Source organism: Genypterus blacodes, unplaced genomic scaffold, assembly GCF_046128005.1.
Source record: "Genypterus blacodes isolate CSIRO-AG114 ecotype Tasmania unplaced genomic scaffold, CSIRO-AGI_Gbla_v1 ptg000133l_1, whole genome shotgun sequence".
Classification (NCBI taxonomy): Eukaryota; Metazoa; Chordata; class Actinopteri; order Ophidiiformes; family Ophidiidae; genus Genypterus; species Genypterus blacodes.
In genome coordinates this window covers 4,878,492-4,893,088 of record NW_027466935.1, presented here as the reverse complement: position 1 = coordinate 4,893,088, position 14,597 = coordinate 4,878,492, and the positions used below count along the sequence as shown (strand labels likewise).

Below are 14,597 nucleotides of genomic sequence, written 5' to 3'. Positions count from 1 at the left end.
TAAAAGGACAGCAACAGATAAATAAATGAAAACGCAATAAAAGTGCACCGTCCATCAACGTCTTCTCTCCTTCAGATCCTTTCCTTCAAATTAAAGCTCAACTCCAAGTGTCGATATACTTTTTTGTCCTTGACTCAAAGTATATTTACCTCAGCTGTAATTGTTCGTAAAGGTGAACTAAGGTGAGATGAGCAAACTGGGAGTCCAGCAGAATCCACACACAGTTTCAGTCTTCTATTAGTTCAAACTCAAGCCAGCATTGAAGATAAAAGGATCAAAGCTGCAACAGGATGAACCACCTGTTGATCCACTATGAAGGGATTCAATATCTGTTCGTTTTGTTGCTTTGGTATCAACTTTTTTTCAATTTGTGACCAACAGTGATTTTTTTGGTCCTTTTTTTCATGTTCAACCTTGTTGCTTGGTAGAACGCTTTCTTTCACTTGACATAATTTGCACTCATGGGACTCATTGAACAACATCTAATTTATTGAAAATTTATATTCCAACCAGATGAAAGGAAGGCAATTATAAAGACTCTATATTTATACTTGTAACCTTCGTGCATACCTGTTCCCCAATGGGTGACAGAACAAATTATATATATTAGTGTTAATCACCCATCATTCTAATGTACAGATTGTGCCTTCGCCCTCTCGCTCTTAAGTAAGTTTTGGCTACGACTTAATGAGTACTGGATAAAAAATCTTTGAAAAAACACAGAAAATTATAATTAGCCCTCGGCTTTGCGGAAAGAGGTTGTCTGAAATGAGTATCACAATCACACTGTGCCGCCTGATCTGCATAATCACAGTTTGGTTGCGCCAACCCACCCACTTTGGCACAAGCGGGTTAGTGTGGAACCATGAAATAACCAGGCGCGCACACAAAAAATATTTAGTGACTGCAGTGCCAATCCTGCCAGTCACGCACCTGGAAGAGAATGTGACCTCATATAGCCTCTCTGGAACTGTTTATGCTGTTTATTTATTTCATGATGTATCTAAGTTGGCGTATTCTGCACCTGTGTATGTATCACTAGTATAAGAAATCCATCATTCTCTTAATTTCATTGAAAAGTGATGGAAACGTAATTATCTCTTTCCATCTCTCTCTATTCTCTCTCTCACACACACACACACACACACACACACACACACACACACACACACACACACACACACACACATACTCAGCTGCTTGGCACGTACAAACCCATTTGAAACTCGCCATGTGCAACTGAGCTGCGTGCGTTACGCAATTGGAAATATATCGAGTTCCTTGCTTTTTCCATTTGGGTTTGACTCTAGAAAATCAAATAAAGCGAACGGCGTCGCTGCAGTACACCGGGAGACGGCGTTGACATTATAATATAAATGAAGTGTCTCTCCCGTCTCAACATGAGAGCTGCGCAGCAGTGTAGAAGCAAGAGCGGACGCATGTCTAATATTGCATCCTGTCTCCGCAGCTGGACATAAAACATACAGGTGTGCACGCATACACACACACACGCCGCAATACCAATACTGCTCCACCTGTATAGAGGATGATGAATGGAGTCGGGCATTAATTTCCATCTATATGCTGTAAATGCATTGATGTAATAAAGTCATATACATTGTACATGAATCAGCCTTACACAGCATGTAAGAAAGCAATGCAGTGTTGTATTGGATATGTATTTACGTGTATACATCTATGATTTATTCATGTCTGTTTCCAACTTTATGCATTATTAATATGCTTTAGGGGGCTTATTGACTGCATTTAATTTTTCAGTTTGTTGTCTGGGGCCTTGTGGAAATTCTTGTTTTCTGTGTACTCCAGTCGCAGAAACATTACACGTGCAACGTAATAACAACAGCCAGTGTACACAAAAGCATTAAACTTTCACTGACATATACAGTGTAGTTACACACGAGGAATAAGCACATTGTGTGATTTAACACATACACCGAAAGCCTTTATAAAATATGCATGACTGGAAACAAGAAATGTGTATTTATTGGAGTTTGGAATTTTTTAAAAGGGGAACGAGCCTCTGTGGTCCTGCGCCTTCAAATGGTGTTATGAGAACAGCATTATGGGTCACCACAGTAACAGCTCCCAGCACGACATGATCAATTTAATTTTGGTAACGCAGCAGGAGGCGGGAAAGCTTTAATCTGTTCCCCTTAAACATGCACACCTGAGTGAAAACACACATGTCCTCTCCTCCTCTGTGTGTGTGTGTGTGTGTGTGATTGTGATTGTGTGTGTGTGTGGCGTGCTACAGGAGGCTGCTGCTTAGTGATAGTATCAGCACTTTTTACCAAGACGGACACGAATCGCTGCTGCTCACTTAATTTCCAAAAATGTAATTTACATATTAAGAGAAACCCTGCTGTTGTTATGGGGATGTGTTCCACGAGTTCTCCTCACTCTCATTCATGTCTCACTGTGTACAGCTTTGCCTCAGTGACTCATAAGGCGCTGCTGTCAATAACGCATTCAGATGGATACATGACTGAGCAGCTTTTAAAACCAGTGTTCCCTCCTTGTTTCGTGAGTTTCTTTAAAGTAATGAATAACCTTTTTTTCCTCTGGTTCTCGCCGTTTGCATTACAGAAACATCTGCACATTTACAGCAGCTCTGATTCCAAATAACTTCATATACAGGTGCAGCTCGAATAAATTAGAATATGGTGGAAAAGTACATTTATTTCACAAATTCAAGAAGTGAAACTCTCATATATTATAGGTTCTTCACACACAAAGTGAAATATTTCAAGCCTTGATTTGTTTTAACATAGATAATTTTGGCTTACAGCTCATGAAAACCCCAAACTCAGTTTCTCAGAAACTTTGAATATTGTGACAAAGTTCAATATTGTAGCCTCACAGTGTCTCACTCCAACCAGCTCATTAACTCAAATCACCTGATGAGGTTTCCTGAGCCTTTAATTGTCTCTCAGTCTGGTTCAGTCGGCGACACAATCATGAGGAAGACGACCAGATTCTAATTTATTGAGATTCACCTGTATAAAACTCGCAATTTGGATTTCTTCAATTTTTGGATTCTGTGCACATGTCCTACTTGTGTAACATTTTTCCATTTGTGGTTAATAGTCATAGAATTGTTGATGTGCGTGGACACTTCTTCAATCTGTGCATGTTGTGTGGAAATGCTGCTCACTTGTCTTATTCAGTTTCATTATAATGTAGAAATGATGACACTATGTACATAATCTGATAATCTTAATGACAAAGCCAATCGTACAATAATTCAATGAATTGTTTCGAGTCATTGTCAACCCTAATTTCATTCAACCAGTGTGACATCAAATGAATGTTATTGCATCTAAATTGTTGCTGTTTGTGAGGTGTGTGACATTATTGTTTCCATTGTGAGAATATCACAACAAGTCATTGGTGTTTATTTGTTGTGACATACCCTTTAGTTTAATATTTATACATCTGGGCAGTTAACAGGCTTGTGTCACTTTGAAGAAATGTAATTGCTGATGAAGATGTGCGATTGTTGGTGGTAACCTGCTTGTTCCCCGTGTGCGTTTACAGGAAACCCCCTGCTCATCAACTCGTCCATGCAGCCTGACCTGACAGTGTCGCGCACGTACACCAGCCCCATGTGTTTCCAGGACTCCATCGACAAGGAGCTGATGGCTGACCGCTCGCTCCTTGATCCGCTGCCTGACCTCAAGGGCAAAGGTCAGAAAATGACAGAAGTCCACATTCATGGGGATATTTTGGTGCTCAGAGAAGAAGTCTCAGGTCTGAAGTTTGCTCTGTAGCACCCAATGTAGAGTCTTAACTGCTCCCTGCTTTGAATTTGAATGTCTTGCCTTAAAATCAACTTAATGCAGTATATGTATATATAATAGTATATAGTATAACATAAATTCAGAAGGTTCATAAAGTCAAAACACACTTTAGTGTTACTGCATCGCAAGTTCACATTCATGGTGCGAGCTGAAAGCGCAGAAATGCTTATTTTGTGAAAGCCAGCGTTGTTATTAACCAACCCAAATGAGAAATGCTTTTCATTTGAAGCTGCTGTGTTGTGACACACACACACAGAAAACTATTACTTCTTTTTATTGCTTTTTGGAATGGTATCATGACCAAAGTAAAAGCACTAAAATAATAAGGAAAATGATCATGTTTTCATGTTTAGCACATGTAATGAATATGATGAAGATTGCTTTGGAAGTACGCTGCACCTCAAGTACCACAATTGTGTGTGTGTGTGTGTGTGTGTGTGTGTGTGTGTGTGCGTGCGTGTGTGTGTGTGTGTGCCTGTGTCTCTCTGCGTCTCTCTCTGCATGTGTGCCAACTGAAGAAATGAACTTGTAAAGAACCAAACTTCTCCCCCCCTGTGTCATCTTTAGGGGTGGCGGAGAGGGCAGAGTACCACGTCATGTCCCACACTCAGACCTTTCCCAGGGGCATGGCTCCAGACTACAGGGGGGTTGCAGTGGGCACCACCCTGGGCAGAAGAGGGAAGAATCTTTTCACTCCTCAAGTCTCTCTGACCCCCAGCAGGCCGCCGCACAAAGCCACGGCCGTGTTCGGTCACGCAGGAGGCAAACTGGTGGTGCCCAACACAGGTGAGTCCACTGTGGCCTGAGGTCTTGATGTAGAATTCAATTTGTTCATTCATTTAAGATTAAGATTGACTTTATTTTCATCACAGGAACAACAAAATTGCTCTCTGCATTTTGCTCATCCTATGTGTTCATATCTGATACCTGTGTTTACATAAGTAGAGTTTGAACAAAATGCTGCACTGGATACAAATGATAAATAAAGAAATACAGGTTCTACTGCTTTCTTTTTCTGCTAGAACTTATATCTAAACTTATAGTAAACTTGGAGAAGAGAGTTTGGGGCACTTGTTAAAGCTTTGGCTGGTGCTATAATGATCAGATTTATGGATTTATTTCCATACATCCCCAACATTTTACCACGTCCTCCTCCCCCGGCCTTCTGCGCTGGGCTATTGATCTGTGCCTTTACACATTTCTATTGACGGATTTTGTGAGCCGCGTTTTGTGCGATCCGTATCAGAATCGCTTCCATGTACATGTGCCTGAACGTCACATTAACCATGGAAAGTGTGACCTTACACTCAAAGAAACTGCAGTGTGAGAGTAATATCAACCTGATGGCAAAATGACATTCTATAGCCTGAACTGGCAGTAATAGTTTCATGTTGTGTGCATGTGTGAGTCCAAATACGAGACAGTTTGTGTGTGTTTGTGACACACAAGATACTGTTGCTTCACAAAGCCTTTGGGACGTCACCTCTTTCTCTCACCTATCACCTCTCTAGCTGTCACCTTCAGTAAAGACATCTGACAGCAGAGCAGGTATGTGTGTGTGTGTGTGTGTGTGTGTGTGTGTGTGTTGATCAGTTGTGTGCTTTATTTTTCCGTCTCTAGGCATCAGTCTGTTGGTGCCGCACGGGGGGATCGCAGAGGACACAAGCTGGGAAATGTATATGATCATCAACCAGGAAGACAGCAGGTGAGGGAATCACAGTGACACGCCGCAGTCTGCTTCTTACGCCGCTCTCTTGTGTTTGCCTAACACACGCAAAATCATAGACCCATGTACTGTATGCTCACACACACCTCCCCCCCCCCCCTGTACAGATGTTTTAGAGGCTACGACCGTCTCATCAATGCTTACGCGTACGTGCACACACTCTCATGCAAACAGATTACACCCAGCATGGGGTCCTCGCTCATCTTGCAGACACTGGAGGACATGAAGTGTCACACACACACACACATACACACACACACACACTGGCAGCTACAGACAGAGCCCTGCAGATTGCATTGTTGCCTTAAGCTACTGTCTTGGCTGAGACAGACACGCTCCACTGCTCTGGAAGCCTGTATTCTGTTTGCTTTGACAGTATCTCCTGCCATCATGACTGGTTTAGCTAGTGAATATTGTTAATTTTGTGAAATCATGATGATAGGCAGTATCGATTTGGTTTTCACTCAGGTGGAAAATTATATACTACAGTGTTATGCTGCCAGTGAGAGCCTGTTTCTGTAACTCTGCTGTCAAGAACCTCACAAACCCATTACTCCGAAGTAAATGGCGTGATAGATAAAAGCTATGTGAAGGGAGTCTAATACCCTTGACTTCTTCTCAAAAGCTATCGCAACGCTCAAAGACAGTTTTTGGACATGAACTGGGCTTACAACAGACAGTATCAATGTTTCACCTTGTCTGTTTGAAACGCTGCCAGCAACTTATCGGCCCCTAACAACACACTGTTGCTAACCCATCAACGCAACTTGACACAATTTGATTTGGACATCTGAGGCAGAGCGAAAAAAGCGACATTTAAAGCTGTCTGGAATTCAACTGTCAATGTCTCCTCGCCCCCCCCCCCCCCCACGTTAATTACCCGGGGGGTGTCTGGGTGAAGATAGAGATCAAAGGTCACAGGCAGTTCATACCTCAGAGCTCAATTCGTTCACTTGTTGCGCTGCTGCTCTGTGTAGATTCTCCCCAATTCTACGCCGCTCCTGCCCGCCAGGTTCCTGCTCTGCTCTGATAAGCCCGCCGCTGTTTACTTCTCTGGCTGTCGTTTGAGGGGCTGCAGGAGCCGCGCACCACTGAGCTGTCAGTCAAAGCCTATCGTCTGACAGCCGCAGAGACCAGGGGAGAAATTACATTCTTTCCTCCTATTCATACTTTGGCCGTTCACTGAAGATGATGCTTCCATCAGCAAAGAAAGGGAATCGATCAGGTCTTTGCCTGTTTTCGTCTAAGGCGCTCATATGAGCCTCCGTCAGTTGTCTGCATTTTTTCCTATGTTGTGTTTTTGTGTGATCGTCTCCAGATCAGCAGGGAACTGCAGGGAAGCCAAGGACAGAATTGTTTTTTCCTGTCATCACAAAGATACCGCAAGCCATGTTTGACTGCATAAGTGAAGTGATTGTGTTTGAGTAAACAGTGCTGTCCTGCTTCCTTTGAGAATCATTTTCAGTCAAGCAAGATGGAAATTCCTCATATTCAACATGTGGAATTGTGGTATCGGGGCAAGTGTTTTAACTGCCAACACACAGCTTTCAACTATTTTACCTACTGAGACCTACCTAGGAGGGTCAGCTGTCCCTCTTTTTGATTGTTCTAGGCCTTCTGGTTGCACCAGTGACTCCTACTGGTCAGTCGGGGCGCACGCACACAAAGGGGGCGAGATCTCGAGGTTGCACTTGACAAGGAAACCAAAAAACAGTTCTTCCTGTCGTTAACTTCAAATAAATCTTGGCTTCAGGCTAGATGTACTTTATGTGAGGCTTTATTTGGCACCTAAAATCACCTGCTGATGTAAGCCCATGAGCGTGAGTTTAATACTGATTTAATTGAAAAAGCTATTCTGAACCTGTGACTGTGTGACTGTGTGATTGTGTTTTAATGCCATTTGTGTTCTAAAATTCATTCGAGGCATCAGCAATTAATGATATCAGCATTCTTGCCGTTGCAGCGCTCCAAACCGCAATCAGAAATGCTAAATTATCACTTTCACATTTTGCTTACAGGCGTGTCGGCTAATTAGCATAGAGTCAGCAGCAGGTAACCTTGCTCTCCTCTGAAGCCAGGGGCGGTTGAGCACATACGTGCAGCTTTAGGCCGGCAGTGCTGTCTGAATGTGTGATTTAATTTTTAGATGGAACAACTTTTAATATATTTCTCGGTGATTATTAACAGCATGAAAACCCCAGTTTCACCTATAACACAACAGAAGTTGGTTTTATTCAGAGCACACGCAAACACAAATTGGGACGGCTCACCTTCTCACCTCCCTATTATTCCCTTAAAGGCATCACCGAGTCAACCAAACCCAACAACAGTTTGGCCCACGCCTGCCCTAGCCGCCTCTCATTTCCCTTCACATAATGAAGCCGGTCTGCAGTGATGGAGGATGAACATCACCCTTATTTCGGGTCATTTCTATATGTCTGAAAGGGTTTTTGGTTGTTCCATCCTGTGGCTTGCTATCACAGCAGATGGTGACTGACACACACACATTTCTTTTTAATTCTAACTCATATTTGCATTACCGATGAATGTATATACATTTATCTTCCTTACCACAAGTGCATGATGTTTCTGGTATTATTGCAATGCACACAGTAGAATGTTGAATACTTATTGCTTTTTATTCTTCCATATCAACACTCACTCACACACACACACACACACGTAAAGTAATCATGAAAGGGTTTATCATTTGATGCCAAAAGTGGTGTTTTGCTATAATTCTAAGTGAGTTGGCGATGAGCTGAAACCTTTGAACCCTTAGAAGTACCACAGTTTACCACAAGGGGACTCGCTACCTCAATCGTCAATCACATCTGGTGTTGTCGGGTAGCAGGAGTTGTGGAGGCAGGACCGGGTGGCAGCAGGTGATGAGGGGGAGGAGGGAGTTGATTTGACTCTCTTTGTAAAGCCGCCTCCTCCTCCATCTCACAGACTGCTGCTTTAATGCCTTATACAGATGATTGGCTTAGGGTCTCAATATTCCCTGCTTGCGCTGAAAGTTGTTCAAGTAAAACTGCGAAAGTATCTCCTGGAAGACTGCTTTCTTTAACTATGACTTATGTCTCTATAAAAAGAGACATGGCATCTTGGCTGAAGCCGTTTTAATACCATTACACAACATCAACTCATCTTTGCTGCAAGTCTCAATAACGGTCGTAGTCTTCTCTTGATAGAAACATTCTATCACAGATTTCCTTATGGAGGAAAAGGGGCTTAATGCAAATCCAAATGAAATATCCTCTGGATGGTGTTGTTAAAGCAGAATTGTAAGCGACTCCATATTGCCAAAACACAACTTGGGTAGACATCTTTTGAAAGGGGAAGCAAAATAACTGATGTTGAAAAAAGGACAGGAATAAGTGAATACTTATTCTTTGTTGTTCCAGTCCTGAATTTACCTGCAATGCGTTGTTTCAACCGAGCAAATTCAATTTAATCATCTGTTCCAATCGCATTCCTCTTGTTTTTTTTCTATCCTTTATTTTTATTCCAGTGCCTTTTTCGCTGCTGTAAACTACACATGCCACTGCCACCTCTGTGCTGTACACGCAAACGCTGTATCAGTCAGCATGTAATGATCATATTTATCAAATGTGATGGGGAAACAATACCAGAGGCAAATCTCCATAAAACTGCATAAAATGCCAGTAAATTCAACTTTATCCTCATTATATATGCAGAGAATATATGACTAAGTGTCAAAAGGATGTGTTGGAGGTCCCACTGAGACTTGAACTGAGATAACTGGATCAGTCAGAGTGTTAATTACAGCAAAGAAACACCAAGTAACAGACCTGTAAATGCTCCACTGGTCCACGGAAACATTCTGTGTTTGTGTTTCCTACAATATAAATAGAGGACAGACCAAAATCATACTTCTGAATGTGCACTTAAACACACTGCCTGTCTAATCTGCAGTCACAATAAAATAGATATTATTGACTCCTGCACCCTTCCTCCAAATAAAGGTAAAGACAATTACCTGAAGCATAAACTCTACAATTGCTGCAAAGAGAGCCTGATTAGTGCAATTTTCAGATGTGTCGTTGTGAGAAATGTGACTCATTATATATAAATCATTCATCTGAGGCCTTACTCATCTACACTGTGCACGTTTCCTTTATTTGTGTGTGTGTGTGTGTGTGTGTGGGGGGGGGGGGGGGGGGGGGTGCGCTTGATGCGTCCCTGCCAACTTGTCAGGGTTTGTTTCCATTGCAGTTGTATTAATGATGCTGAGAATTATCCATGCTGGTCCAGTGACAGCGGGACAAATATCGTGTCCTCTGTATGTGAGGTGTCCAGCCAGGCCAGCTGCATGACTGATGGTGGTCCCATCGATCGCTCCCAGTCTCAGGGCTTCCAGCCAAGATTGGGCCTCTAGCCAAGAGCAGCTTGGCCCAGCTAATCTGTCACCAGGCTGGCCAAAGCAGGCTTCATAAGCTCCATCGACCCACCGAGCTTACACTCTGTGTGCTAAAGCCTGTCCTCCCCAGCCCCACTGTCCATTTGTCTTGGTGCTTTAATCTTCCTCTATCTGTGTCTGTGTGTCAGCCAGGCAGGGATTGATTAAATATTAGCGTCCAAGTATTTGAGTTTACTAATTCATAGGCAAGGTTCACACTCTGCTATCAGGTTTTGTTTGTGGAGACATAATGATTATATTCTTCTTTTTCATTTTCATACAGTAATACAAGTCAGTCATTTGTGCTGCATCACAGTGCAGAACTAAATCATTTCTTGTCCTGCATTTGTGTTCATGTGCACTTCATCCCTGTACGTGCAGCGCTGTGGCAGATGATGGGCCAGAGATCTTTTTGAGCCCCGCCGTCACATATGGCCCACCAGGCCTCGACCTGTCCTGCCCCATAGCCGTGACCATCGCCCACTGTGCCGAGGTCGCCGCTGATAATTGGACCATCCGACTAAAGAGACAGCTGCAGGACAACAAGTGGGAGGTGAGCAATTTCTACTCTCTACTTTAAAACCAGGATTGAATGTTCAAACACAACAGCACTGAGAATATTGATGCAATGTAATAAACAGCTCAAAGTAACTTTGATCAAACTCTCCATCCTGCACTGTAGCCAAGCATGTAGTCGATTTCAGGCTTGCCAGATCTAATTTGTCATTCTGCATAAAATTTTGGCGCTCCAGCTCTACCTCATGCTGTCATACATCCAAAAGAAATGTCAGCGCAAATGCAAATGACAGCTATTAGTCACTGAAACTGTCATTTTGTCACTGCACTTTAATGATAAGGGTGCTTTACAAGCTTTACAATCATATGTCTGCATTGCAGCTGTTCATAAAATATACATTTGGTTACCACTTAATATGCCTGCCCATACAATCTAACACAATCCAACACAACAGGCTTAGTAGATGTATTTTGTTTGTGACCATTATGTTTGGTTTTTGTTGTCAGAGAGGTTTTGATTCAGCCTCTGTGGTCATTTTGTGTGATGTGCCTGTAGATGGGTTGCAGGGGTTGGCCCAACTTGGAAGTTTGAAGTTTGAAAAGAGACTATTACTAATACTACCCGATTTTGTAACACTGTATTTTAATACCAATGTCAGAGATTCTACTGGTGAATTGAGTTTTCATAAATAAATACAGAGGAGCAGAATTAGAAATACAGAAATAGATATTAAGGAGTCTCAAGTAAATATTTCATTTTTCTTTTGAACACCATCGACATTTCTGTAACTGCACTGAATGGAGCGCTGGACCCCCTGGTGGTCCTGGAGCCCAGACAGACGCTTTTTTGCATAATATGTCAAGACAACACTGAAGGGACAGACAAGAAGATAAATTAGGCAAATGCAGTGTCACACGTCAATGTGAGAAAAGATAGAGATTTTTTTTCAAACTTGGTTCAGAATTAGTGGTTTATCTTTAAAACACGCTGAAGATTTTATTGCTGCAAATACAGCACAGTGCTTTGGCTGTGATTTCTGCTGAAAGTCTTTGTCACATTTTGTCCTTTCAATCAAATAACGCATCTGAGAAGTCGCACAGCTCTGCCCTTTAGAGCGACTTCACACTCTCTGGGAGATTTGTTCAGACATCTGACTTCAATCCCAACACCCTCCATCCATTATCTTGTGCCTTCCCAGCAGCGTGGGCATATCTAAGGTCCCCTCTTATTGTTTAAGTAACCTCATCAAAAAGCTTTGGAGGACCCATCGAGGCAGAGTGACCCTTAGAGCCATGGAGTATTTGTGACCAGGGCAGCCTGTGGCGCTCTGGTTCTTCCTGCCCGGGCCTTTCACTCTGTGTGACATTTACACAGATGTAATTTGCTAGCAGACGTGTTGCACAAAAGGAAGCTATCAAACGAGCCATCACTGATGTGACTTTATGCCATCTGAAAGGAGAGAATGGGAGACAGGCTCGGCAGAGAAGGAGAGGACAGACATGAATGACGCAGAAGGGAGCAAAGAGGGAGAGAGAGGGAGAGAGAGAGGGAGACTTTCCTGGAGGAAAAAACGCTATGACCCGTCTCTGTCAGTGTGAAATAATGAGTCCTTTATCTCAGACAGAATGCTTACTCAAATCCTAATCTCTGGAATTAGTGATATAATAGAAAGTGGGGGTCTCTCTCCCTTTTTCTGTCTACCTCATTCTCTGCTCCCTTCCCATTAAAGTCTGCACTTTTCTCCCGCTGAAGTTTGACTCCATCATTTCTCCCCGGCTGCCTGGCGGGGATGAGCTATGTAATAGAGATCCTTCATGTCTGCTGCAGTGCTAATGGGCCAGCTGTAGGAAGCTGTGGGCCACTAAATTACCACATTGCTTTCTATGCCTTACCTAGGCCGTATGCAAAAACGGCCGTGGGGGTCACAGTTATGTTTCAAAGGGTGATTTATGAAGAAGTGAGCTCAAGATCAGGGGCAATTGGATACAACTTGCCCTCGACCAATCCCTTTGTCATTGTTACTGTATTCCCATCTGTTTGGTGAGATGTCACGTTATTGCAATCTGGCTCTCATTCAACTTAAAGCTCTTCCAGATTGTATCGGAAGCTTTGTTTAAGAGAACGATCGCAGAACGATACACGTAGTCTGTGAAGTGTTTTACTACCTCAGTCACAGTTGTAAAGTTTAAATGCTGGATTTTAACATGGTGAGCAACTACATGGAAACATAAATACCCAATCCTGTTTGAAATAATGATTATCACAGTGACAGTTCCCTCGGCATCCAGTAGGAGCACAGGATTGCCAGCTTTTCATCTGATAGTTGTTGACATAGTGCAGAGGTTTTCAAGCTGTGGCACATGCACCACCATTTGTACTTGAAGCCCCCCCTGGTGGTTGTTCAGGAAATACCTGCAGAGACTCGAAACAATGGAAACCTCTGGGAAACAAGCACATGCATGTTGTCTGTGAGCTTTGGTTTGGCTTTCTCTGTGGTGGTACTTGACTCAAAGCGTGAGTACCACTCGTCGAGTAAAAGCCTCTTTGCTGAAAAGGTTGTGTGATTCACTCGAACAACATGCAAAACACAGAAAATATTCACTAAAATCACCCTAACGAAATCTGTCCTCTGCCAACATTCTGCCCCATTTAAAGGAGGTGATGTCGGTGGACGAGGAGAGCACAACCTGCTACTGTCTGCTGGAGGCCCAGAGGTGCCACGTTCTGTTGGAGCATCCCGGCCGCTACGCCCTGGTGGGGGAGCCGGCGAGCCAAGAGGCTGCCAAGAGGCTGAGGCTGGCGGTGTTTGGGAGTCCAGACACCAGCAACTCTCTGGGCTTCACCCTCAGGGTCTACTGTGTGGACGACACACCCCACGCATTTCAGGTACGTAGGAGGCGGAGGAAAGATGGTGATTCTTTCATTCAGGTTGATGGCATAAAGAAACTTACAAGGTTTTCATCTGCAGCTCATAATCTTCACCTCCACCATACACTGCATTTGTGTTATTTAATACCGTATCTTATAGCTACTGATAAGTGACAAATCTCTGTAAAAGTCTGAAAAAACAACTGGCCAGTTTAGTTTGGGTCATAAATCTGACAACAGACATTTAAAAAGGTTTTTCCAAATTACTTGTTTTGTCCTTCTGCAGTGATGTGAAAATATCCTGATTGCTTCAATTTGTATGTGTGTGTCCCCTAGTAAACTGTGTGAGATCAAAGACAACAAGTTTTTTTAATGATGTCATACCAACTACGCCTGTGTGAACAAGTTGTGCCACCTTTTGCAGCGACAACAGCAACCAAATGCTTCCGATTGCCGGGGATCAGTCAATGTGCAACGTGTTCTTTAAGCAAAGAGCTTATTATCAGTTGAATTCAATTTTAAAATAATGTATAAATATTGACTAAATTTAGATTGCAGCTCTTCGGTTTGTGTCGCTCGCTGGGAAACGTTCCCGTTGTTGTGCTCCACTCAAGATGTGCCTGTTCAGTAGCATTGCCTCAGGGAGATGTTTGATGACGAGCAGACAAAGCAGGACTTTTAATTACAAAGACACTGATGCTCCAAGGTTGCGTCCCTACTCTTTTTTCGTCAATTAAATTTGCTTTCTGTTAATTAAACATGCTCCGGCTTTGCTTTGCATGCGATTATTTGAAAACATCCGAATGAGAGACCTTCTGAAATGGGATGCTTTTTTAGTGACCTGCAGTATGTTTGACCTTCTGCTTATGGCGGTGGCTTTGTGGCTTCTGCAGCTCAAAATGCATTTTTTTGTCTATCGTAAATCAAAAATACAAAATAGCCAGGATACGCAGAGCTCTTCTGATGAGGACATGCTGGTAGTGGCGCCCCCCCCCCCCCCCCCCCCCCCCCGTCCCCACTGGACTGACTTCTCTACAGGCTTCATTCAAGGGGCTAGAATTGCATGTGAATGGAGAGAAATTGCATTTGGTGCCAAAAGCCAATTCAGTCCACCTCTCCATCAGTCAGACGCGGTTATTTGTTCATTTGTCCTTTTTTTGGTGGCTTTTGTTTGTGCTTCATACGACAATTAATTTCCCCTGTGAGCTCAAACCAGGAATCGATCTGCTTCAAGACAGCCTG

General features: G+C 43.0%; 1 protein-coding gene across 1 annotated transcript in view; it reads left to right on the top strand.

Annotated features, from left to right (window-relative positions):
- The window catches only part of LOC143010992 (netrin receptor UNC5D-like), a 59,316-nt gene that overhangs the window by 32,029 nt on the left and 12,690 nt on the right, over positions 1-14,597 (top strand). Inside the window, exons 10-14 of the mRNA XM_076163635.1 lie at positions 3,559-3,708; positions 4,389-4,607; positions 5,442-5,526; positions 10,352-10,523; positions 13,143-13,373. Coding sequence (XP_076019750.1) covers positions 3,559-3,708; positions 4,389-4,607; positions 5,442-5,526; positions 10,352-10,523; positions 13,143-13,373 — 857 coding nt within the window. The remainder of the gene's footprint in view (positions 1-3,558; positions 3,709-4,388; positions 4,608-5,441; positions 5,527-10,351; positions 10,524-13,142; positions 13,374-14,597) is intronic.